Here is a 27,553-nt window from a genome sequence, read left to right as displayed (position 1 = left end):
TCACCTGGCACCGCATGCCACCCCCAGGGAGGGCCACCCCAGGATCACTGGGCAAAGCCCAAAGCTGTGTGCTCGCCCTGGGGCTTGGGGTGTGGAGTGCCGTGCGGGCTGTGAGGTGCGAGCCTCACCCCGCTCTCAGCTCTTGCCTTGGCAGGAGGTGGTCCAGGGCGGCGGGATGGCAGGGTGCTGGCCAAATCAACAGAGGAAGGCCCTGGGAGGCGGTTCTGGCAGTAAGGACAGTGTTATTCGTGGGGACAGGGAGGGTGGGCCCTGGGGGGTGGCCTGGACTCCTGGACCACTGTAGATATTCTCTGTCTGGGCTTGGGAGGTGGTCACATGGGTGTGTCCACTTTGTGATGATTCAGTAGGATTTTTTGGGCCCTTTTCTGTGTGTTTGTTTCTCCATAAAGGTTTGAAAAAATCCCAGGCTCTTTAGTAAAGCCCAGAGGGGTGGTGGGACCCCCAAGAATGAAAAGACTGTATTCCCACCAGCTTGAAAGGAAGAGGGCTCAGAGCTGTATTTAATCTGTTCAAAGGAAGTAAAGAAATTGGGCATGTCTTGCACAAGGGAAAGAAGAGTCGTTTGTCCAATGTCTGAGGTTAACAGGTACTCAGAAAACAGAGGGCTCATGGCATTGTAGGGCCTTCTGCTGTCCCTGGCAGACTGAGCTCTCTCCCACCCGCTCTGAGGGCACACAGAGGCTTGGGCTGGATCATGTCTGTGTGTGTCAAGGGTCGTCTGCTTGAGTAGCTCTGTTCTCCCAGGAAACACCCCACAGAGGGAGAGGAGAGGTGGCAAATGAATGAACAGCGATGATACTGGTGTTATCACTGAGTATCAATTATATCACAAATCGGGAAAAAAAAAAGACAACTCAAACCTATGAGGAAGGTATTTTTATTAGCCACCTTTTACAGAGGGGAAAACTGGGGACCCAAGCAGGTTAAAAACTTGGGACACAGTTTACACAGCCATCCAGGCTGAGCGCTGCCTTTCCCTTCTTCAGATCTGGTCAGGACCAGAACAAGAGAGATCCCCGAGTGTCCGGCCACGTTGGCCCTCCAGGTGCGGCCTGTCCTGTCCTAGGTGCTGCTGCCTCCTGACCCATCTCCTGGTGACCATGAGCTCCACAGGGTTAGACCTGTGTGCACCCCAAACCCAACTCTCCCCATGAGCTTCAGGGCTGTCCGTGGGTCGGCCCCGCCTATCCAGCCCCATCTCACCCTCCAGTGGGACCCATCCTGCACCCTCCCCTTCCCTGCTGACCCCGGCCACAGCCAACAGTCTCCCCACCTGCAGCCCACACGGGGAAGTTTGCTTTGTGCAAGTTTTACTCTTTAAGAGCTTTTACTCTTTCTCTGACTATAAGATTGATATATCCTTTGTAAAAATATTTAAGCCCTATAAAAATATCAGGGAAACAGGGAACGTGTCCCAGGATCCCCCTTCAGTGAGCTGTTCTAAGGTTTGCGGCCCACACCAGGCATGCACATTGTTTGTTCTCAATGGGCCATTTCGTACACATCTGACTGGGTGGGTTTTGGCGGATGGTGCTGGCAGGGGTTGTCTGGGGCTCTTCGTAACTCCAAGATAAAAGCACTCCTGGCCACCACACATTGCCTCTCCAGATGTTTCTCCTGGCTCCCCCTTCACCCACTGCCTGGGTGTCCTTGTCTCAGCCACGTGGACTCCTCACAGATGTGGAGAGCCCTTCCCTTCATCTCCTCTGTTCCCTGCTCTCCTCCCTGGCACAACTCTCATCCACTTTTCTATGAATTTTTTTTTTTTTTAAGTATTTGTTTATTTATTTATTTATTATTATGGCTGTGTTGGGTCTTCATTTCTGCACGAGGGCTTTCTCTAGTTGCGGCGAGCTGGGGTCACTCTTCATCGCGGTGCGCGGGCCTCTCACTATCGCGGCCTTTCGTTGCGGAGCACAAGCTCCAGACGCGCAGGCTCAGTAGTTGTGGCTCACGGGCCCGGTTGCTCCGCAGCACGTGGGATCTTCCCAGACCAGGGCTCGAACCTGTGTCCCCTGCGTTGGCAGGCGGATTCTCAACCACTGCGCCACCAGGGAAGCCCTTTTCTATGAATTTTAATAGATTCTATGTCTCTTTCAGGGCCTCTCTTAACCCCTGTGGAGGTGGAGAGGGCAGCCTCCTGCTCTGAGCCCCTGGGTTATCTGTACATACACCCTCCAGGTGGGAATCAGGTGTATGTTTAGTTTCAGTTCGTTTTATTCCCAGTCTTAGGGAGGTAGCATTTAGTCTTTTACCATTAGGTGTGATATTAGCTGTGGGTTTTTGTAAATGTTTACCTTTCTCTTTCATGGCATCTCCCCTTAAGCCAATGCAATAAAGCAAGAAAAGGGAATAAAAGGCACGTAGGTCAGGAAAGAAGAAAGATGGCATGATTGTCTGTGGAGAAAATTCCAAGGAATCAACAAAGATATCTACTAGAACTAAAAATGAGTTCAGTAAGCTTGTAGGATACTAGATAAACCTTCCAAAATTAATTGTATTTCTATATATAATAGGAGTGAACACATGGAAACTGAAACTAAACATACACTATCATTTACAATTACTCAGAAAAGAGAGAAATACTTTGGTATAAATCTAACAAAATATACTTTGTGTGCTGAAAACTATAAAAAGCTGATGAAGGAAATCAAAGAAGATTAAATAAATAAATGGAGAACCATGCTGTGTTCAAGGATGGAAGACTCAGCAGAGTAAAGTTGTCTATTCTCCCCAAACTGATATACAGGCTTATCATAGTTCCTATTGCTAGAAAGATATTTTGCAAGTATAGACAAGACTGTTCTAAATTTTATATAGAAAGAGACTAGAATAGCTAAAACAATTTTTTAAATGGAGAATAATGTGGGAGGAATCAATCTATTTAATTTCCAGACTTACTACTTAACCAAGACAATCAAGACTGTGGCATTGGTGGAGGGATAGACACATCGATCAATGAAACAGAACAGAGAACACAGAAGTAGACCCACACAAATATGCCCAACTGATGTTGACAAAAGTGCAAAAGTAAGTCAATGGAGGAGAGACAGCCTTTTCAACAAATGATGCTGGAGCAATTTGGACACCTGTGGGGGAAAAGGAACCTCAACTAAAGTCGCACACCTTATATAAAAATAAACTCAAAACAGATCATAGACTTAACTGTAAAATGTAAAACTATAAAATTTACATTAAATAATAGAGAAAAATCTTGGGATCCAGGGTTAGGTAAAGAGTTCTTAGACCTGACACCAAAAGCATGATACACAAAAGAAAAAAAACTGATAAATTAGACTTCATCAAAATTTAAAAACTTTTGCTCTGCAAGCAAATCTGTTAACAGGATGAAAATACAAGTTTCAGATTGAGAAAATATTTGCAAACCACAATTCCAAAAAAAAACTAGTATATAGAACATATAAAGAACTCTTAAAACTCAACAGTGAAAAAACAAGCAGCACAATTAGAAAATGGGCAAAAGACAGGGAGAGACATCTCACTGAAGAGGTTGTACAGATGGCAAATAAGCACATGAAAAGATGTTCAATATCATTAGCCATCAGTGAAATGCAAATTAAAACCACAATGAGACATCACTACACACCTATCAGAATGGCAAAAATAAAAAATAGTGACAACACCAAAGGGCAATGAGAATGCAGGGAAACTGTATCATTCCCACATTATTAGTGAGAATATAAATGGTACAATGACTCTGGAAAGCAGTTTGGCAGTTTCTTTAAAAATTAAATGTGCAATTACCATATGACCCAGCAATTGTATCCCTAGGCATTTATCTCAGAGACACAAGATTTATATTCACATAAAAACCTGTACATAAATGTTTACAGCTGCTTTATTCATAATTGTCAAAAACTGGAAACAACCCAGCTGTCCTTCAGTGGGTAAATGGTTAAACAAACTGGCTCATCCATATCATAGAATAATGCTCAGCAGTAAAAAAGGAACAAACTACTTAAAATATTTTTTATTATGGTAAAATACACATGACATAAAGTGAACTGTTGTAACTCTTTTCTTAGTGTACAGTTCGGTGGCATTAAATACATTCACATTGGTGTCCAATCATCACCACCATCCATCTCCAGAACTTTTTCATCTTCCCAAAGTGAAACTCTGTACCCATTAAAAAATGACTCTCCACCTCCCCCAGCACTTAGTAACCACCATGCTACTTTCTGTCTCGATGTATTTGACTATTTTAGGTACTTCACTATATTCGTCCTTTTATGTCTGGCTTATTTCACTCAGCATAATGTCTTCGAGGTTCACCCATGTTGTAGCATGTTAGCATGTCTCAGAATTTCATTCCTTTTTAAGGCTGAATTATATATATGTATTTTTATATAAATATATAATTTATATATATATAATTTATATATATCACTTTGTTTAATTTATCCATCAATGAACACTTGAATTGCTTCCACATTTTGGCTATTGAACACCAGTGTACAAATACCTGTTCAAGTCCATGCTTTCAATTCTTTTGCATATATATCCAGAAGTGGAATTGCTGGATCAAATGGTAATTTCTACATTTAATATTTTTGAGGAACTTCCATACTGTCTTCCGCAATGGCTACATCTTCTGCTCCCACCAGCAGCGTACAAAGGTTTCAATTTCTTGCCAACGTTTGCTGTTTTCAGTTATTTTGATTATAACGGTCCTAATGGGTGTGAAGTAGTAGTTCATTGTGGTTTGGATTTTCATTTCCCTAATGATTAGTGATGTTGTGTACATTTTCATGTGCTTATTGGCCATTTGTGTATCTTTTTTGGAGAAATGTCTATTCAAGCCTTTGCCTGTCTTTGCATCAGGTTGTATTTTTTGTTGTTGTTGAGTACTAGCTCTTTTTCTCTTCTGGATATTAATCCCTCATCAGATATGTGATTTGCAAATATTTTCTCACAGTCTTTGTGTGGTCTTTTTACTCTGTTGAGTCATATGATGCACAAACGTTTTTAATTTTGATGAAGTCCAATTTGTCTATTTTTCCTTTGGTTTCCTGTAGCATCTAAAAATATCTTCCCCAAATCCAATGTTGTCAAGTGTATCTTTATGTTTTCTTTTAATAGTTTAATAGTTTTAACTCTTACCTTTAGGTCTTTAATCCATTTTGATATAATTTTTGTAATGGTGTTATGTAAGGTTTCAACTTCATTTCTTTATATGTGGATATCCAGTTTTCTCAGCACCATTTTTTGAAAAGACACTTCTTTTCCCATTGAATGGTTTGGCACCCCTGTCAAAAATTATTTTACCAGTGCTTCCCTGGTGGCGCAGTGGTTAAGAATCCACCTGCCCATGCAGGGGACATGGGTTCGAGCCCTGGTCCGGGAAGATCCCACATGCTGCATAGCAACTAAGCCCACGCGCCACAACTACTGAGCCTGAGCTCTAGAGCCCTCAAGCCACAACTACTGAGCCCACGAGCCACAACTACTGAGCCTGAGTGTCACAACTACTGAAGCCCACGCACCTAGAGCCTGTGCTCCGCAACGAGAAGCCACTGCAATGAGAAGCACACGCACCGCAACAAAGAGTAGCCCCCGCTTGCCGCAACTAGAGAAAGCCTGCACGCAGCAACGAAGACCCAACGCAGCCAAAGATAGATAGATAGATAGATAGATAGATAGATAGATAGATAGATAAATAAATAAATAAATTCAGGTGGCTGGCCTCTCTCTTACCCAGTACGTTTTGGTCTCCGGCATTTCATTCCTTTTCTGTGGCTCCTATAACAAATTACCACAATTTTAGTGGCTTAAATTTTGTTCTGTTCCTTTATAGTTTTAACAGATTTATTCTTTTCCAGTTCTGGAGGTCAGAAGTCCACAGTGGGTCTCACTGGGCTAAAATCAAGGTGTGGGAAGGGCTGTGCTTCTTCTCGAGGCTGGAGGGGAGGCTCCATCTCCTTGCCTCTTCCAGGTGCTGGAGGCTGCCCGCGTGTGCTGGCCGGGGGCCCCTTCCTCTACCTTCAGAGCCAGTAATGCCATCCCCCCACCTCTGCTTCCATTGGCACCTCTCCTTCTCTGACTTTTCTACCGCCCTCTGTCCTGTATGAGGACCCTCAGGACTACACTGAGCCTGCCGGATAAGCCAGGACAGTCTCCCCATCTCGATGTTTAATTTAGTCACTTCTGCAAAGTCCCTTGCCACGTGAGGTTATGTGTTCACAGGATCCAGGGGTTAGGACGCGGACTTGAGGGAGCAACGACTCTGCGTCTCACAACCGTCTCGAGTTTGCCCAGCTTCGGGGCTCAGCAATCTCCATCCACACACTTCCCAGCGCCCTGGCCTGGCGGCTGGTTCGCGCTCAGCTGGAAGGGTGCACACTCCCCCACGACTCCTCTGCCCAGAAGTCCAGCCCAGGGCCATCCCCCAGGGAGGTGGCTCTGTCCCTCAGACAGATCATGGCCTCCCTTTGCATTCTGCCTCCGTACCTCGTCCTGGGGACAGGCCTGGCCCCTTCTGTCCTAAGCAAGGCTGAGCCCTGAGGACCTGGGCTTTGGATTACATCCTTCATTCCTTCCCAAGGACCTGCTGCATGACCTTCTTCCTGGCTCTGTGTCTCAGCCTTCCCTTCTCCTCCTTCTGTGTTATTTGGATGCTTTTTTTCCAGCCATAACCTACTTGGATCTCTTCTGTCTTGAAAGCCCCCTTCAGGGACCTCACCTCCTCTTTTTCTGGTGTCCCCTTTCTTGGTGAATGGTGTCACCACACAGGAGCCCTCTCTCCTTCTCACATCATCCATCAGACCCTCCAGATTCTGTCTCCCGGTCAAACCTATGCTGAGTTTTCCTGCCTGAGTCTGAGTTGTAACCTCTTGTGTCTGATGTTACAACCACCTAACAGCTGGTCTCCCTTTCTTCATTCTAGGCCCCTGGTCTTTCCCCAACATGGCTGCTAGAATGATCATTTTGCAATGTATATCTAATCATATTCCACTCCTGTAAAAAAAACCTCCAGTGAATTTGGAATGTACCAGAACATGTAACACGTATTACTCCCCTCTCGTTCCCTGGAACTTGAATGAGATCCTAAAATATTGAACACTTTATAGCACTTGCTATGTACATAGAAAATTTGTGCATATGCAGACTCACCAAATCCAGGAGCTGCACCATCATGAAGATTAGATCCCAAGAAAATCAAATGGCCTTTAATTTTATGGACCATTTCTTGAGCTTGGTCGATTGAATACAGTGGGGCTTTCTCAACAGAAAACTTCTAAGTGTGGGTGCTACACAGAACAGGCAACATTATTCTTTTAACAGGACAGTTTGGAGAGTCCTTTGGTCGCCCCATAAACTCACTGGGAAAGATCCTCCCTGGGCGGGAGACCGACCCTTCTTGGTCACACTGTGGCACTGAAGCCAGTATAGGACATGGCCGTTAAACAGAACAGAGCAAGGCAGGGCAGACTTCCTCTCTAGGATTCAAAGAAGGGTGAATTAAAAGGGACAACAAACTTTCATTTTCTCCCTTATATTTTTTAGCAAGGATTTTTAAGGCCTGATGCTCATCTTAGCTATCAGACATCCTAAGGGGAGAAAAAATTGACTCTGTATTTCTGAAAAACAACATGGTAGGTATCCAAAGCTTTATATCTGACAGAATAATTAGCCTCATGCAGGACTTGACAAAGGCAATAAAAATATGGACAAAGGTTTATGTATAAAGAAGTTCTTGTCGAGTTACCCATAAAAGCCAAGACTTTTAAAAAGTGAAAACTCAATGTTCAACAATAGGAGAATAAACGGTCACATTAAATATGACCCCTTCGTGTGTTGAGATGTTACGCAGCCATCTGATATGGACAGATGCTCCTCGCCCAATATAAAGGGAAATATTTGTTCACATAACAGAAGGCAAACTACCCTAAAAATCTATGTTAAGGCTAGAAGCATATGAGCCAAAATATTAACTCAGTTGGAATATGGATCCTGGTGTTATAGTCATGATCATTTTCTTGTTTATTTTTGTCCTTATTTTCTGAATTCTCCCTAATGACAACAGCTTATCTTCATGATCAGAGGGCAGCAGAATTAGAGGCTGCAGAACTGACAGTTGAGGTCCTGGAGCTCTGCCTGAAGGACACGAAAGCCGCAGTACTGCACGCAGCGGACGGGGGCAAACTCCCGCCTTTCATTGTCCGCACGGGGCTGAGCAGCTGATGTGTGCCAGGAGCTGTGCCGACCCTGGGGGCGTAGCGGTGGGTAAAGCCAGTGTCCCCCTCTAGGTGCTTCCAGAGCCTGGGGAGGCCGGCAGGTCCATTCCACCACTGAGCGCAGTGGAGGGGGGGTCTTGTCTCTGTCCCTAGGGCATAGTAGATGCTCAGTAAAGATTTGCCGAATGAAGAAAAGTCTCTTAGTAAAAACAATAATAGCCAACATTATTATCAAGTGTGTCCCTAGGTAAGGCATTGTCCTAAACTTCACTTTTTTTTTTTTTTTTTTTGGCCGTGCCATGCGGCATGTGGGATCTTAGTTCCCCGACCAGGGATCAAACCCACACTGCCTGCATTGGAAGCGCAGAGTCTTAACCACTGGACAGCCAGGAAAGTCCTCTCACATTTTAACTCATCCGGTCTCCCTAACAACCCTCCTGATTTTACAGATGAGGGAATGGAGATGCTGAAAGGGCAGGAGCACAGGGAAGATGGTGCAGGAAGAAAGTGAGAAGCCTGCCCCCGAGCCTCGCCTGCCTTTCACGTCACCAGGGCAAGGACACAGGACGACGGTGAAGGTGACTGCCTCGGGCTGGCCCGTCCTTCCCAGAGGAGGTGGCAGGAACGGTCCCGACATAGTTCACGTGGCAACAAAAGCCTCTTCCCGTGTGAATGGCCATCCTGCCATCCTCTGAAACCAGCCGAGTTCTCTGGAGCCAGCTGTGGAGTGCCCGCCCAGCTTTCTTTTCCAGGCCTCCGGGGGGACACTTGTGTGCTGAAGGTCCCCAGAGCAGGCAAGGCGTAGCCAGGCAGGAGAGGAGGGAGAGGGGAGCCAGCTCTTGATTAAAGAGAGAAGTCTCTGGAAAGCCAAGAGCACAGATCGAATTTTCTCCTCTTACAGGAATAGGGAACTGAGCTGGGTCTCCCATGCTGTCCTGTGATCTTGGATTATGTAGGAAGGAAGATATGAAATGTGTGCACATTGCAAAGCCCAGGAATGAGGCCAGGACTTGACACGCAACCACTTCGGGGCTGTCTTCTCTGCTCCTGCCTGAAATGTGTATTTATCAGTTCTTTGATGGCAAGCTGCAACATGCCTGCATCCTAATAATGAGTTGCTTAGTCTGGCTTATGTAGGGCTTCCTAGAAATGCTATCATACTTTGCATCACCTTCAAGGTCATGCTCATAACAATACATTTCCTTCCTGAGGTTCTCCCAGGCCGGCACGTCCAGGACACTCTGCACAACCTGTGCTAGGCACCTGTCCCCTCCCCTACAGCTCTGTGCCGGGATCTGTGTGATGCATGCTCACCCGGGTGAAGTTCCCAGAACACCTTGTCCAGGAGAAACAGAGAGCAGGTGCCATGAAAGTGAACAATTTAGTAAATTCGGTGCAACTCTGTAGATTCTGGAAAGCTTAGCGTCCCATTTACTGCGATGATTTCTGCTGTCTTTCCCACAGGTGTGTGAGAGCACCGCTCACATCTGCCTCCACGGCCTGTGTTGAAGGTGTGCTTTTACTGAACGCACACATTCTTGTTCACGTTGTCCATAGCTGTTCGTGTGCCGTGACAGCAGAGTTCGGTGTTAGCCTGTGTGATCCACAGAGTATAAAACATTTACTACCTGGCCCTTTGCCGGAAAGTTTGTGACCCCATTTTGGATGCTATTTCTCCTTTCTTACCTGTAAACACTTTAGTTTCCATTACATTTTGGCCTCTAACATTCCCAAAGTTTCTCTTCTTCCTCTGCCCCGCCCTGAAACAGGGTGCATTTTTAGAATATGTAAAAGCAGAGTGAGGGTCCCGGTGTGTTTGTCAGGATGCTGACAGAGCAGGTGACAGCGACAGGATTTGCAGCTGGGCCTTGCTGTGTACCACCCCCCTCCCCGATGTCCATCTATAGTGGGGCCCAGCTGGCCTCCAGCTTCTAGTTTCCTGCTTTCATTTTCGGTATTCATTTTATTCTTAGCCTAAGTTTGACACTTCCTCTTAGCAACATGCAAATTTCATGCTTCCACAGATGTCTGGAAAGTTACAGCCGAAGCATGTCAGCCCTGAGGGTGAGATTGCATAGGGGTTAATTTTTTTTTAACTTTCTTGACTATGTTTTTTTGAGTTTTCCACAAGCTGGTATTGTCTTGTAAGGAGGAAAATCCTTTGCAGTGTGTTCCCAAGAAATCCAGGTTTCAACCGTGCTCGCTCTGAAAACTTTCCTCACCAGGCTTGTTAAGGGCTTAGCTCACAAACGTTAACTAGTGAGCCCCTTCTGCATGCTAGAGGCCGGGGATGTGGAGGAGTCATAAGTGGGCCCTGCCCGTGAGAGTCTAGCAGGGAACAGAGAGGTTTCCATATGCAACCAAAATTCAAAATGGCACAGAGAATGGTGGAGTGATGGGAAAGGTTTTGGGACAGGGAGAGCAAGGTGGTGATACGCCACTGGGGGGACCATGGGACACACCACTCCAGGCAGTGTAGGCAGGTAGGCTGGAGTCTACCAGAATGGGGTCCCGGGGCTCCTGAGTGTCTGAACAGTATGAAAGGTATGAAAGGGCGAGAGAGAAGCCATGGCATTGGGCTGGGCCCCGTCCTCGCCTGCATGTGGGGCAGGCAAGGACGGGGTGGTGCCTGGCTTTGAGGGACCCCTAGTTTATTGGCAAGGCTGAATTACCTGAGACTTTCAATCAGGACTGATTTGAAGAGATTTATTTGTGTCATAGAATGAAAGCTAGAAATACAATTTAATTTGGTAACAAGTCAGTCCCACAGTGGTGGCACCAATTTCCATTCCCAACAGCAGTGTATAGGGATACAGTTTCTGCGAATCCTAACCAGCATCTGATGTCGTCGTTGTTTTTATGTTAGCTGTTCTGATAGGTGTTTAGAGCCATCTCATGTGGTTTGCACTTCCCTCAGCCAATGACAGTGAACGTCTTTGCATGTGCCTGTTTGCCATCTGTACATTCTCTATGGTGAGATGTCCCTGCACGCCTCTGCCCACACCGAACATTCCTTTTTCTTCCTTTCACAATAAATATTTAGAGAACAAATTAGTGGATGCAAGCGTTAGGGATGTGGTGACGGAACAATTCTGTATCTGGATTGTGGTGGTGGTTATACAAATCTTCACATGTGATTAAATGACAGAACTACACCCATTGAACCAAGGTCAGTTTCCTGGTTTTGATATTGAACTACAGTTCTGGAAGGTTGGGGGCTCGGGGAGAGGGGTGCACAGGCCCTCTCTACTGTCTTTGCAAGTTCCTCTGTCTCCAAATAAAAAGTTAAAAAGCAAAGTCAGTACCAATCATTCTGACTGTAGGAGGATCAAAAAATCCACAATTGTTATTTTATCTCTTTCCCCAGCTGATTATTTGTTTATCCTCAAACAGCCAGATCACATCATCATTTGACATTAGGGCTCTGACTACGTTCCCTAAGAAAACATACAAAATCACCATGTGGAAAAGATTGTCACAATTCACCTGAGGAATATGAAGATGAAAACAGGATCTCCCCACCGGGCAGCTGAGAACGGCGGGAGGCCAGAGGGAGCGGCCACCCCACCCCATCCTCATCCCCAGCCCCGTCCCCGTCCCCCTCTCTCCAATGGCCTTTCCACACTGGGACAGGCCACTGATAGCTCCCTCAGCTTCCCCTGGCCTTTGTAAAAGGCCCCTTTGATGTGCCCTTTCTCATTTGTTTAAACAACACGACAGGATTCCTGAGGGCTGCAACCCAGAGGCCAGCTGGGTGGCCTTGCCTTTTTATGCAAAAGAGTTGAGAAACACCTGTCAGACTCTGAGGATAACTAACCTTTATTGCTTCTCATTAAGACTGAGATTGTCACTGTGCACAGATGTGGCCACTGGATGGGGCTGGGGCTGGGGAAGGGGCGTGGAAGTGTGGGTGGGAAATGAGCAGCAGAGGCTCAAAGAGACTCTAAGGGGCAGAGACACCCACTTGCTTGTGGTCGTACACAGGGTCAGTACATCCCGGACCCGCTCCAGCCGGGCCTGGGGCGCAGCTCACAGCAGGGCCTACCAGGCTGCATTCCACAAGTGGGGGAGACAGCGGTCCACATGTAGAGACATCTCCAAGTCAAGAGCCGGGCTGAGAATTTCGGTTAGTGCTGGAAGGGAAACAAGTTCCAGGGTGCAGGGGTTCAGACTGTTTGTGGGCCTTGCTGAGACTCTCTGGAGGCTGTCGGCTCTTCCTGATATTTACACTCGCTGGAGGCGAGGCCGTCAGGGCGTTGGGGCAGAGAGGAAATACTCCGTCTGCACAGTGCCCAAGACAGTGGTCCATTCTGGGCTGGACAAGAGCCGTCGTGGGAGGGGAGGGCGAGGCAGACGCGTGCAGATGCCAAGCAGACGGCCTGCCAGTCAGGTCCCTTGGGCCGTGGCGAGGAGCTGGGCGGGGGTCAGAGGACTTCAGCAGGGGGAGGCGCTAGGATAAGGTCAACTTCAAAAACGGAGCATCGGAGTGCGGTGCAGAGGAGGGATCGTGGAGGGACAGGTGTGGGACGAGAGAGACCAGTTAGAAAGTGATGGGATAGATGCATGGGCACGCACACACACACTTTCACACATATGTCCATTCACACACACATGCACACAGGAGTAGTGATCGCTCAGGGTGGGGGGCTTACACATGGCAACAAAGCAGAGAGGGCACCTCAGGGTGTGCTGGAAGTTTTGCTCTGGACGTGCTGCGTTGCCCACAGTCCTCTCTGTCCAAGACAATTCTGGTAAAGCACAGGATCGTGGAGAGGGAGGGAGGCCCTATGCTTCAGGCTTTCTACTGGGAAGTGTAAAAAGACACCCAACCAAGAGTAGAGATGAGGGCTTCCCTGGTAGCGCAGTGGTTGGGAATCTGCCTGCCAATGCAGGGCACACGGGTTTGAGCCCTGGTCTGGGAAGATCCCACATGCCGCGGAGCAACTAGGCCCGTGAGCCACAACTACTGAGCCTGCGCGTCTGGAGCCTGTGCTCCGCAACGGGAGAGGCCGCGACAGTGAGAGGCCCGCGCACCGCGATGAAGAGTGGCTCCCACTCGCCGCAACTGGAGAAAGCCCTGGCACAGAAACGAAGACCCAACACAGCCAAAATAAATAAATAAATTAATTAATTAATTAATTTAAAAAAAAAAAAAGAGTAGAGATGATACACAACCTTCCAGGGCAATGGTTAAATGGCACGGAAAATTGCTAGCGTGGGGTCATCTTTTTACAGGAATATTTTGAGTATAGAATTGACTTTATTGCATAGGAGGGAATATACGGCCTGAAGAAAAAGGTGTTATAAGCTCAGTGATTGAGGTCATCAGATATTCTAAGATTTCCATCTTCACGGAGCACAAATCCTGGCGCTCTCGTTTAAAGAATATCTGATACTAATGTAAACACTGATGTCTTTTCTGCCCAGTAAACATGGAAAACAGCAGCAAGGATCAACGATGCCTCAGCTCCCTGCACAGCCTTGGGTTCAAGCATGGCTCTTGCTGAGTCTCGGTGCCCCTGGTATTCAGTGGGTACAGTAGTTATGTTTCAGTCTCTACTGTGGTAAATATGGACACATAAACCCATGGAAACGAAGCTCTCTGGGGTCCGTAATACACTTTGAGTGTAAAGGGGCCCTGAGACAAAAGTTTAAGAACGTCTGGTGTTTACAGGGCGGTTCTGGAATGTGTTTGGGAGGAGGGGCTCTGTAGATTGGGGTGGGCAAGTCAGTGCAGGAGGAAGCAGGAAGGGAGCAACCTGGGAGCAGGGAGGGCCAGGGGGCCAAGAGGGCAGCGGACTCCCTGCATGGGGGCTGCAAGAGGCAAGAGGACTTGGGAGAGGAGCCAGCCGTGACTTGAGGCGGACCGTGTTGCCGTGATGTAGTTTACACTTAGGCTACTGTGCCTGAGAACGGTGGGTGTGGGTGTGCGCGCGTGTGTGTACGCTCGTGCAGGGGTGGATCGGGCCATGCCAAGGCAGCGTGGGGTAGAAATCAATGTCCAGGCACCGAGACCCTCCATACAAGGAAGCACTTAAGGTGACACAGGCTCCCGGGGCCAGACGTAACTTTCAAAGCGTACGCCTCACCCCTGCACCCCCAGCACAGAGGTCTCCGGGAGACTTTGGATGTGCCTGGGGTGAGGATGGAGAACTGGCCCCCGTTGTTCTGGACTTCAGCGCTTACATGTCAGCACAGCGGAGGCTGGCACAAGTACTTGAGTAAGGAAGCCCCATGGCCGCCGTGGCCAGGACAGCCCTGGAACCACGTGCAAGGCACTGTGGCGTGGGCACAGCGGGGAGACGCTGAGAACCGCACAAGTCTTCTGCAGGCCGGCCTTCCCTCCAACACTAGCGACCAGAGCCGGGGCCCTGCTTGCAGGCCAAGGACAGCCGCTCCACAGCCTGCCCTGGGGGTTCTGGTGGCCGCTGCTGCCACCTGGGCCTCTGGCCCTCGCTGCGGACTCAGGGCTCGGGTAGGATCTGTGAGCTAACTCCTTCCCAGAGCTTTTCTGACACCGTGAATCGAATGGCTGCTAAATCTGCTCTGTCACCTATGTCACCACGGTGCGCGTTTGCGGGCTTTTCCCGCTGTTCACGTGATTCTCTCCTTTCTCAAGTGGTAGAACAGACTTCCTAGGTCTCCAGTCTGAGTCTGCAAGCTGAGCAACTTAGAAACGCAGACACAGCTCCCAAGGGATCAGCGTTCAAATAGTTTCCCGTGGAGGCCTAGCAGGATGAAGGGCTGACTGGAAAGAGACAGGACAAGCGACCTGTTTCCCAGGGGCACAGGTACTGGGCCTCGTGCATTGAGATCGCCTCAGGGGAGATGGAAGGAGGTTGATTTCTCCCCTTTGGGAAAGCCACCTGGCCTCACAGCTGGGGGAGAGCGTGCGCAGCAAGGACTGAACGTCTGTCTTTGCAGGAGGGAGGGGAGAGGGATCCTTATCCAGGGACTAGGACATTTCAGACACAGGGAGTAGGGCCATTAAGACGGCTCTAATGCCTCTTACGTAGGACTGTTGGCCATATTAGGCCAGTGGGAGTGGAATTTAGCAGCATACTATGATAGAAAGACCCAGGGTCTACACGCAGAAGAGACAGGTCAAGAGGAGGGTCTGGGCTGGGGTGCTGTCCGTAAGCTGAGGTAAGCCACTTCATCCCAGAGGCCTCGGTTTCCTGCCTAAAAAATGGGGATGATGATATTTACTTCGAAGGTGTGCATAGCGTTAAATGAGATGCTAAGTGTAAAGGGTTTTGCAAACTGCCGCGCAGGAGGCAGATGCCGGCTGCTTCTGTAGTGACATTTGCTGGCCGCCTACACCACATGCAGGTCCCCTCCCCCCTTTCAAGAGAACCCTAGCTTTTGCCTGAGAGTTCACCCCACTTCCACACAGCCTAAGTGCCTAGGAGGAAGGTGACCCCACCTTCAGGCCCCTGGGTGGGCTCTGATTGGCTTGAGCCATTGCCCCGTCCCTGCGATTGGCCCAGGGGTGGGTGTGTGAACCCACCAGCGCAATCAGGGCCAGGAGCAACCAGGGCATCTGGGATCACAAGGGGGCTCCCATGGGCCGGGGGCCAGGGGAGAGTCAGGAGGAAGAACCATCTTTGGTGCGATGGCTGACGACTGGACTAAACCAAACGAAACATTCACGGAGACCGTCCACCTTTCAGGCCACGCGAGTTTTCTGGGACTTGGCATGAAAGCACCCTGACTGCTGTTTTGTAGCCGCTGCCGCTGTGACAGATGATAACACAGATCGACACTAGTCTAGTTCTTCTTCATTCCAGACCTCAAAAGGGAGAATCATTAGGTTACCACACCGGAAGCTTTTAGAATGGAAACGTAGTGACCTTCACATATAGCCTTCTGCATCCCAGGGCACAACGTTCTTTCAAGGCGGGTTTGCATTCTTGAATGTGAAACTTACCGCGAATGACCATCATTTTAAGGCAAGAAGGAAAAGGACCAGGACCTCTAGTGGGGGCTTCCCAGGCCTGCTCTGCCCGGTGGGTCCAAGATTCACAGCTTCCATGTGAAGACAGGCCATCTCAAGACCGTGGCTCCTAGATTTTAGGGTATTTGAGAGCCCCCAGGAAGTTGTTCAGCACAGGTTTTCAGGACCCACTGAGACAGGAACTCTGGGGTGAGGCCCAGAATCCTGCATTTGAACGGGTAGTTCTAACACAGGGCTCTACGTGTTCAGAGACCACAGTCCTGGTCTGCCTGGGACAGGCAGAGTCCCCGCGGACGCCTGCTGTCCTGGCCTGAAGGCTCATGGCTCTCACTCTCCGGGGTTTCTCAGTTTGGGGGTAAACGGCATGGCCGATCGTCTGGGGGTGTGCTGAGAGCCACAGCTGTGGAGGTGAAGCCAGCATTGTGTGTGTCTCCCTCTGTCCTCCCTCCACTCCTCTACATGCAAGCTCTCCGGTGCCCGATTCCACTCAACGCGCTGGCCATGCAAGGAGCTGTACGGAAGTCCCTCCTGCCTCTGCTAAGGTCCTGTGCTTCACAGCTTCCTGCCCAAGGGCTTTGGGGAATTCTGTGTAATGGATTTATCCAAAAAGATGGATAAAAATACACCTCCCCTTCATACCACATTCAAAAGGAAATGCCAGAGGAAAAAATTAAATATTGAAAACCCATAAGACTCATAGAAGGAACTATAGGGGATTTAGAAACATGACAGCAGGGGGGAAGTGGCTTTATAAGTATGATAAGAAACCCAGAAAATGTAAAGAAAAATATTGGCAGAATTGAACATTTGAAAACTAAAACCTCTGGATGGAATCGGACTCCCTAAATAATGCAAAAAGACGGCGACACCTTGGAGGAAACCAGGGCTACCAAGCGCTGTGTCAGCGAGGGCGTGAGGAGAGCAGGAAGCCTCAGGGGCACCCCCTCTCCCTGCGGCCGTGTGCTGCTGGGGGCTGGGTTCTGCCTGCCTCCTGGTTGCCCCTGGATCCTGTGCATTTTGGGAACCTGGAAGGCCGTGTGCTGCTGGGGGCTGGGTTCTGCCTGCTTCCTGGTTGCCCCTGGATCCTGTGCATTTTGGGAACCTGGATCGCCAGTCTTCCTTTTGGTTCTGTTAGCAACCTGATAGCGCTCCCATAAATGCCTTTGAGTTTACCAAAGTTCATTTGTTTTGCTTGCAACCCGAGCCCTGATTGATACACCCTGTGGCAAATAAAGATTAGTTTCGGGCTTCCCTGGTGGCGCAGTGGTTAAGAATCCGCCTGCCAATGCAGGGCACACGGGTTCGAGCCCTGGTCCCGGAAGATCCCACATGCCACGGAGCAGCTGGGCCCGTGAGCCACAACTACTGAGCCTGCGCGTCTGGAGCCTGTGCTCCGCAACAAGAGAGGCCGCGATAGTGAGAGGCCCGCGCACTGCGATGAAGAGTGGCCCCCACTTGCCACAACTGGAGAAAGCCCTCGCACAGAAACGAAGACCCAACACAGCCATAAATAAATAAATAAATAAAATTTAAAAGAGATAAGCAAAACATTCTCTCAAAAAAAAAAAAAAAAGAAAAGAAAAGCTCCTATTCAAATGGTTGTGACTGTGAGCAAGTTACTTAATCGTTAAAAAAAAAAAAAAAAAAAAAGATTAGTTTCATTCCCCAGGAAGGGGTTTTTAAGGCCAGGCACTCATGTGCTGTGACAGCCACTGTTCTCCCGGCTCTACGATTCAATGAATTCCTCCGCACGGCTCTTAGGACTTCATAGAAACTGCTTCAGTCTCCAAGGGTTCAGAACATGTGATGATGTCCTGAGAGACTTGTTTCAAACGTTTCCATATCATTTCGGCTGCAAGGTCACCCGCCTTAATTCGTCATTTTTATTATTAGGAAAAGCAACAGCTGGCTGGCCAATTTAGCATCACTGAGGTTCCATCTTAGTTCCCCGATATAAGACACTGCTGTTCCCACTGCAACCCCGCAGAGCAAGCTCTATCACCCCGAGTTACAGATGAGAAAACTGAGGCCCTGGGTGGCATGACTCGCTCTGCTTCAAGCCTTGAAGGGGAAGAATCCAGATTCAAACCCAGGCCTGTCCACGTCTGCTCTCTGCTCTTGCTGCATTGCTTCAGATAATAAGCAGTAGTTCCACAAATTACTGAAACCATCTTAATGGAAATCAGTCACAGGTGACTTAGAGGTAGTACTTGTCTATTAAAATTCCTAGCAAACAAATAAAATAAAACTGTTGGGTGGGGACTATGTGATTTTTACTTAAATGTTGAATGGCAGTAATTTCCACTTTTGCTTCAAAACATTCTGAGTGCTTCCACATATGAACTGACAGTCTCACAGTGCCTGGAGGAAGGTTGTTAACCCAATTTACAGATTGGGAAACTGAGGTCTGGGCAAGGAGCTGCTCGCTCCTCTCCAAGATGTTGATGTCCCTCTCAGGCTGATGAGGCAAACGGGCCATTACACCGACGCTGCACTTTCCTAGGGAAGCGGACGCTGTGGGCGACCCCGACCCCTCCCACCCCACTGGGGACAAAGAGGTCTGTTGCCTTTGGGTCTCCTGAAGTTCAAGGCTCTCATCAGTTAGTCTCTGTCCACTCACCAGTGACAGGACCAAACAGTGCTTGTTTAAAGTGCCAGGTGAATTGGCACCAGCTTTGTGGGGAGCTCCCAGAACATAGCATGGAAGGGCAGGAGGTGACCTCAGTGGCTGGGAGTGTGCGCTTGCTAGCTAAGCTCAGGGGGCTGGCTCCCCCTCCTTGGAGGTTTGCTTGAATAGACCTCCAGGCCAGTGTGGCACTGTTTGCAGTTGCTGTAAGCAGCCCCCTGTGCTGACCAGACATTCCCACCCCGGGTCATCATAACTGCCAGCTCAGCCCCAGCCCCACTTATCACAGTAGAGAAACTGCTGTGATTACAGGAGCTGCTAACAGGTCATCACGATGCCTCAAAGGACATTTCTTCAGTTGGACAAGTCCGCTAGACAAGTCTCCCTGGCAACACCGACTTGGTTTAAGTTCACAAGAACGGGCCGAAAAGGAAAGCTTAAGGCGAAGAGAAAGACTCACAGAGTCTTAGTGCAGGTCCATACACACAGGACAGGGAGTGGGGACCCAGACCCTGCCCTTAGGAAGTGACAGTTTATCAGGGTAACTGATCACTGCACTTAAAAGTGTGGTTCAGGGGCTTCCCTGGTGGCGCAGTGGTTGAGAATCTGCCTGCCAATGCAGGGGGCGCGGGTTCGAACCCTGGTCTGGGAAGATCCCACATGCCGCGGAGCAACTGGGCCCGTGAGCCACAACTACTGAGCCTTCGCGTCTGGAGTCTGTGCTCCGCAACAAGAGAGGCCGCAACAGTGAGAGGCCCGCGCACTGCGATGAAGAGTGGCCCCCGCTCGCCACAACTAGAGAAAGCCCTCGCACAGAAACGAAGACACAACACAGCCAAAAATAAAATAAAATAAATTAAAAAAAAAAAAAAAAAAGTGTGGTTCAGAGGACTGGATGAATGAATATAAAGTCCTAAGATATATAAAATATACATAATTATTTGTTACAATAATTATTGGTTATTATAATTACTAAATATAATTATAATAAATATTATGTAATGAATTATATATAATAAAAGAAGTAATACATTTATTTGTAGAGGAATTTTTGGTTTACAGAAAAATTGAGCAGAAAATACTGAGTTCTTGTATACTTCCCTTCCCCCCCACCTCCAACCCTCCTCTGCCCTTTCCCCTATTATTAACATGTTGCATTGGTGTGGTATATTTGTGACAATTGATGAACCAGCATTGATACATTATTATTAACTAAAGTCCACAGTTTACATTAGAGTTCAAACTATGCTTAGTACATTCTATGGGTCTGGACAAATGTATAAGGACATGTATCCATTATTACAGTATTGTACAGAGTATTTTCACTGCTCTAAAAATCCCCTGTCCTCCTTCTATTCATCCCTCCCTCTCTCCAACCCCAGGCAACCCCTGATCTTTTCACTTCCTTTTCTCCACAGTTTCACCTTTTCCGGGATGTCATGTAGTTGGAATCAGACAGTATGTAGCCTTTTCACACTGGCTTCTTTCACTTAGTACTATGCATTCAAGGTTCTTCCTTATCTTTTCATGGCTTGGTAGCTCATTTATTTTTGGTGCTGAATAATATTCCATTGTCTGGTTGTACCACAGTTTATTGATCTATTCACCGACTGAAGGACATAGAGGGTGCTTCCAAGTTTTGGCAATTATGCTATGAACAACTGCGTGCAAGTTTTTGTTTCCACGTGAGTTTTCAACTTATTTGGGTAAACACCTAGGAGCGTGACTGCTGGATCATATGCTGCCAAACTGCCCTCCAAGGTGACGGCAGCATTTTACTTTCCCTCCAGTGACGAAAGAGAGTTCCTGTCGCTCCACATCCTCACCAGCTGTTGGTGTTGGTGTTTCGGATTTTGGCCGTTCCAGTAGACGTATAGTGGTATCTCATTGTTTTAATTTGCAATTCCCTACTGATATATGATGTTGAGCATCTTTATATGCTAGTTAACCATTTATAAATCTTCTTCGGTGAGATAACTATTCAGATCTTCTGCCCATTTTCAATTGGGTTGTTGTTTTCTTATTGCTGAGTTTCGGAGTTACTTGTATACTTTGGTTATCAGTCCTTTATCAGATACATGTTTTGCAAATATTTTCTCACCATCTGTGGCTTGTCTTTTCATTCTTTTAACAACATCTTTCACACAGCACAAGTTTTAAATTTTAATGAAGTACAACTTATTCGTTTTTTCTTTCATGGTGTCATATCTTTGGTGTCATGTCTAAAAAGTCACTGCCAAATCCAAGGTCATCTAGATTTTCTCCTATGTTAGCTTCCAGGAGTTTTATAGTTTTTGGTTTTACATTTAGGTCTATGATCCATTTCAAGTTAATTTTTGTGAAGGGTGTAAGGTTGTGTCTAGTTTTGTTTGTTTGTTTGTTTTAACATGGATGTCCGGTTGTTCCAGCACCGTTTGTTGAAAAGAATATCCTTTTTCCATTGAACTGCCTTTGCTCCTTTGTCTGAGATCAGCTAACTATATTAACGTGGGTCTACTTTCATGCTTTCTATCCTGTTCCACTTATTTGTCCATTCTCTCACCAATACCATGCTGTCTTGATAACTGTAGCTCTAGAGTAAATCTTGAAGTTGAGTGATGTCAGTCGTCAGAATTTGTTTTCCTTCATCAATTGTGTTGGTTATTCTGCGTGTTTTTCCTTTCCATGTAAACTTTAGAATCAATTTGTCAACACTGACAAAATAACTGTTGGTGTTTTTTTATTGGAACTACAATGAATCTACAGATCAAGTTGGGAAGAACTGACATCTTGACAATATCATGTCTTCCTATCCATGAACATGGAATATCTCTCCATCTATTCAGATCTTCTTCGAATTTTTTTAATCAGAATTTTGTTGTTTTCCTGACTTAGATCTTGTACATTTTGTTAGAGCTATACCTAAGTATTTCATTTTTTTGTTGCTAATAAGATATATTTTTTTCTTAATAATATATATTTTAATATTACTCATAGAATAGTCTTTGAACACATGAGGTTGAATTCTGGCTCTGCCTTTTCTCAGCTGCTCAGCTTCTGGCAAGCCCTGTCATTTTCTGGCCCTTTGCTTTTTCTTCTCTGAAGAATGACCCTGCTTTATTCACAGATCTCCTTCTAGACTTCCTGGATCTTTGTGGAAGTGGGACACCTGCATGGTTTGCCTTTGGGGCAAGCCTTGCGGCCCTCCAGGGAGCCCTACAGTGTGAGGCTGTGGCTCCCTCCAAGCTGACCAAGTCTGTGGTCAGTGCTGTCACTAAGGATGCATGTGTGGTCATGGGTGGTGTTTGGGAGACTATTTAGAAGGCAGTAGAGAGGTACCTAGGCTCTCTCACAAGGTCAGAGAATTGGCCACGATTCCACTTTTGGGTTTGGGCTCATGGACAAGTACATTCTGGAGAGAAGTGAAATTAGAGTTTATAGTGCTGGGAAAAAAAGGTCTTATCTAGAACAGGAGGTGAGCCTGGGTCTTATTGGCCCTCCTGCATCCCTTCTCCTTGCCATGATGTAGTCTCACCAGGCCATGCTCTTTTTTTCATATTCTTTCCTCCCATGTGGCTAGTATAGTAATACATTGATGGATTTCCCACCCTTGGGTTCCTGGCAGGCCCTGAGCATGGGCTGGGTAGTGGTGGTATCTTAGTCAGGCCTCGGGGGACAGGGAGCTGACTCATTTCCATATCCTTGTCTATTTGCACCCATGCTAGAGAGGCACAATGCAATGTGATGGCCTAGGGAGAAGGGGCTGAGGGGCTGGCTGCCCTTGATCCGTTTCTAATCTGGGATTTAGCCCCAAGGGACGAAGGGCCTGCTTGGCACCCTTGTAAACTAGTCCTAACCCTTGGCAGGGTGAGCTGGTCATTTCTGTGCCTGAATGTTCCCAAGGTCCTATGGGTTAACAGTGGTTGGCTGGCTGGTCTTGAGTTCAGCCCTTCAGGGATCTGGCCATTCCACTTTTCCACATGGCACACAACTCTCATATTTATGATTCTTCATCTAAAAGTGGCAAAATAGAAAAAGTATAGAAGAGGTAAGATGGAGCAAGTCTAAAGTTTATGCATATGATGAAAACATCTTTTATTCTCTTAGCAGATGATCTGAGAGTCTTTCATAGGGAGACACTTAGTCTTTGGGAGAAAATTCCTGGGTGAACTTGTTTAGGGTCATAGTTGGGACACCCAGAAACCTGACTATTGGCAGAACTGGTCTGCACTAGAGAAGAACAATTTTTTCCAAGTGGGAGGAGATACTTAGAGAGGAAGTGGGGACAGCGGAGTGGAGGTGGTCAGAGGTAGATGGCTCTGAGGTAAACTGCAGTGTGGTCTGCAAGCGTACAGGACACACTGTGGGGAAAGCAGTGTCGAGCCCCACTTTGCTCTTAGGGACATGCAAGGTCAGAAGAGAGAGCATGTGTGGTCAGGGCATGACGAATTGCATCCAGGAACTCACAGAAACAGTGAGAAGGCTCTGGACCAGCGTGGGCCATGAGGTTGGGGCTTGGTGAGTGGAGTCAGCTCTCTGAGGGTCCTGGGGACCTAGTGGGTGGCAGGGTTCCTCTTGATTATAGTGGAGAAGACTGGACATGAACTGGTGGCTGTGATACAAAACACTAAGTCCTGGATGGAGAAACTACCTGCTGGGCCAGGTAAGGCATTCTGTCCCTCACAGAACCAACTGAGCCAGGAGAGCACTCGGGGACACAGGTGGGGTGGAGTCTTGAGGGTGGGGTGCCTGGGCAGACATGCCCAGGGTCAGTTATGGGCTGAATGTTTGTGCCTCCCACGTTCATATGTCGAAGCCCTAACCCTGAATGTGATGGCATTAGAAGGTAGGGCCTTTGGGAAGGGATTAGAGTTAGGTGAGGTCATGAGGATGGGGCCCCTGTGATGGGATGGATGTGCTTATAAGAAGAGGAAGAGACACCAGAGCTCTCTCTCTTTGCCATGTGAGGACACACGGTGAACATGGCATATGCCAGCCAGGAAGAGGGCTTTTGCCAGGAACTGAATCTGTCGGCACCTTGACCTTGGATTTCCAGCCTCCAGAATGGTGAGAAATCAATGTCTGTTGTTTAGGCCACCCTGTCTGTGATGAATTGTTATGGTGACCTGAGCTGATGAACACAGGGTCTGATTCTAGGGAAGGAGGGTAGGATGATGTCTTCATCTGGTTCCATCCACATCTGATCCAAACTGTCCGTTTGGAGAAAGAAGGACTGAGACTTATCGAATGCAAAGTTCTTCACACAGCAGACTAACATTTAAGACTTTTTGAGTCACAACATCTTAGTTAAAAGATGTGTTGCATGCCAGTGTCAGCACATCAGAGACCACTGACCGGTACCATCAGATTAACTGGTGTGGGAGAAACGTTCCCTTGAAATTCGTTAATTTAACTTGGGTTCAACTTCGTTAGCTTGTTTTTTTCTAAGAGAGAGCTATAAATGCTCCTCTCACCTGCTTTTGAACCATGTCTTGGAGATGACAGCTCTCAGTAGTGATTGCCCTAGCTCCTGGCCTCCGTTCAGCCAGGTTCCCGCTCCTCTGCTCTTCCCTCCACTTGTGCAGGGTCCTGCCTGTCAGAAGGTTTCTGGGCAGAGGGCTGGCTCTTGCTTACACATTAGAGCCTGTTCTCCTAATTCCTCTGCTCTTTTCAGAGAGCAAAGAAACCACTTTGATTAAAGATTTAACTTCCCAAAGTATTTAAAACAGTTAAAGGCAACAGACTTTGGCAGAAGAATGCAATGGTCTCAGCTTTTTATGCTTAATTTATAAAAATAAATGACAGTCTTGAAAAGGTATATGGATTTGTTTCTTTTGGGCAGTTGATGCACGAGGATGTGCCTTTAAGAGAGACCATTGTTCAGCGTGCTTTCACTGCTGGGCCCCACTACGAAATCTGTGGCTAAATAATGACAATTTTATTAAACTCATTATTGGTATACTTTGAGAAATGATTGCTGAAAAACTCACATGCTTCAAAATTCAAACCAAACCAAACCAAAACGCCTCCAGAGGCAGCAGCTTGGTCTCTGGCAAGCTTAGAAATGCGTGTGCATGTGCATCGCGGAGGATAGTTGGGGTCTGGGCGTCCTGTATTCTAACCTCATCATCTGGGACTGCCCCTTAGTGTCGCAGGCTGGCCGGGAGTGCCAGGCGTTTGCTGTAGGTGGCCTGTTTCAGCTAGGCTGGAACAGCTCCTTGCGATCCCGGGGCCCGCCATGTGGAGACGGAGCCATTGCCCAGAGCAGTCGCTTGGGTAGGGGAGTTCAAAAAGCAGGTGAGCTGCACGGGGCTTCGAGGTCCTGCCTCCCATTTGGGGCTGGGAAGAGGCTGAAGTGGCCCCATGCGAGAGGGAAGGAGGGAGGAAAGCCACCTGCAACCTGCGGGCCGTGTAGGAAATAATATGTGTACTTTGAGGCCCAGCACAGGCCATTGCCTTCCCTCTGAGCAGAAAAGGAGTCCCAGGGTTTTAGAGCTGGAAGAAGCCTGCTTTTAGGTCCAGGCACCGTCCTGAAGGGATTCCAAAGAGTCAGAAAAGGGGAGCAGTGAGAAGGGCCTCCCGGTGCCTGGCAGGCACACAGAGGGGCTCTGTCCTGCGACCCCTCCACCCGCTGGGCCCTCATGGTTGTCAAAACACAGGAGCATTCCTCAGCTAACACAGCACACAAAGGCGAGCCCTGGGCCTGGAGCAAGTCTCTCGCACATGTTATTAGTCCAGGCAAAGCCGTAAATCCCGCCCCCCCGCAACGCTGCTCTGCCCCACCTCTCTGCCCCTCCAATGGCCCAACCTGAGCTATAACCATCTCACAAGTCCAAGGCAGGCCCATTTTCCTACCTTTGTAGAGTGAACTTCTCAGTTCACTGCAGTATTAATTGTTCATTGTGGAAATTTTGCTAAGAATTGAAGTCAAAAAACAGACATTTAAAAAAATCATGGGGACTTCCCTGGTGGCACAGTGGTTAAGAATCTGCCTGCCAATGCAGGGAACATGGGTTCGAGCCCTGGTCCGGGAAGATCCCACATGCCGCGGAGCAACGAAGCCTGTGAGCCACAACTACTGAGCCCACGTGCTGCAACTACTGAGCCTGCTCACCACAACTACTGAGCCTGCTCACCACAACTACTGAAGCCCACATGCCTAGAGCCCGTGCTCCACAATAAGAGAAGCCACTGCAATGAGAAGCCCACACACTGCAATGAAGAGTAGCCCCTGCTCGCCACAACTAGAGAAAGCCTGCGTGCATCAACGAAGACCCAATGCAGCCAAAAAAAAAAAAAAAAATCATATATAATACCTATATTCACAAGCAAATATTGAATACATGTATATGAAGTATGTATATATGTATAAATCTGTACATATATATCAAATGTATATGTATTTGAGTGGGGTGGGTATTTTGTCAACCCTTTATTGTGAAACACAACACACAATTCAGTTTAAGCAACAGTTATCACGTGACTGCCCTGCCTGTGGGACCACCACCCTGATTTGGGGATCCCCAGCCTCTTGCTTTTCTTTGTAGCTTAATATCTAAATATATATCCCTAGCAGTTCAGTTTAGCTTATTTCTGAACTGTATGTGAATAAATCCTCCCATTTGTATACCTGTGTTTCTGGGGTCTTTTGCTCTGTTTTCTTTTGTGGATGAATGTACCACGTCATTCATGTGGTTCACACATCTTCACGGCTGCAGCATATGCCTTGGCACAGATATGTCACTTTTTATTTACCCATTTTACGTGGGCATTCGGGTTCTTTCCAGCACTGAACTTTTAGAAGCAACTCTACTGTGGTTGGAGATCAGGGTTCCAGTGACCCATGTGCCTGGAATTTTTGCTCTCAGCTGTGTGTGCCTCTGATGAGGAGGGTTGTGTCATAAGGTATCCAAAGAAGGAGATGAAAACTGCTTTTCAGTTTTGGGGGGTGTTCCATATCCTCCCAACAAGTGCTGTTGTCAGACACCCAGTAGGTTTCTACGAGGATCTCACTATTTTGTGCCCAGAAACACCTGTCAGGTGGCAGACATTGAGTAATGTTTGTACAGTGACTGCTAAAAAAAGAAGTTGGACCAGATGATCTTTAACTTCTCTCACAGCTCTATTTATTGTGAATGTAATTAGATATGCAATTACTTATCTAACTCTTATATGAGTATATATCTTACATAATTATAGTATAGCTATACGTTAGTAGCTGAACTGTACGTACCATATTTAACTACATATAGTACTATTTGTTAATTAATTATATATTCGTTATTTGTCAATTATACATATTGGCAATATAATTAGTTATTTTAGGTAACTAAAGTATTTTAGTTAGTATGGACAATTTATTTTAACCCTCTGTGTGCTGTTTTTCATTTGTAAAGTGGAATAATAACCCCTGCCGTGTAAAGTTGTTCTAAGAATTGAACGAGCAACCAGACAGGTTTCTGGTACACAGTAGAATTTTAACAAATGTTCATTTCCTTCCTCCTTTCCTTAAATAGTAATTGCAGATACCACTGAAATGTCTGCTTATCGGAGTTTTCTGATTATTGAAGTTTAGATAAGGGCATTCCTCTTATCGTTCATGTGCTCCAAGCCACCATAATCTGGGGGATTGAATAATCTAATTAAAATACTCTTTTTATTTAAAAAAAACTATATTAATCCCTCTATTCTTCCATTTTCAAAATCATTTTTCTTTTATGTGTCTTACCAAATAACCCATAAGTCATCAGTCCTTTCTTAGATTGAACATTT

The 27,553-nt window shown here is 47.2% G+C and overlaps 1 protein-coding gene across 9 annotated transcripts in view; it reads right to left on the bottom strand.

Annotated features, from left to right (window-relative positions):
- The window catches only part of LOC309632299 (small ribosomal subunit protein uS3m), a 173,823-nt gene that overhangs the window by 13,016 nt on the left and 133,254 nt on the right, over positions 1-27,553 (bottom strand). The window contains exons 6-7 of one of the 9 annotated variants that reach the window (XM_082399673.1): positions 9,906-9,979; positions 9,776-9,813 (exon numbers count right to left, since the gene is read on the bottom strand). The exons of 1 other annotated variant lie outside the window; for it this stretch is intronic. In XM_082399673.1, coding sequence (XP_082255799.1) covers positions 9,809-9,813; positions 9,906-9,979 — 79 coding nt within the window. In that variant the 3' untranslated portion in view covers positions 9,776-9,808. 7 more of the 9 variants (XM_082399674.1, XM_082399650.1, XM_082399669.1 and 4 more) reach the window with 7 other exon arrangements.

This window comes from Balaenoptera borealis (genome assembly GCF_965194805.1).
Source record: "Balaenoptera borealis genome assembly, chromosome: 7".
NCBI classification, from domain to species: domain Eukaryota; kingdom Metazoa; phylum Chordata; class Mammalia; order Artiodactyla; family Balaenopteridae; genus Balaenoptera; species Balaenoptera borealis.
This window is presented reverse-complemented; position numbering and strand designations above follow the sequence as displayed.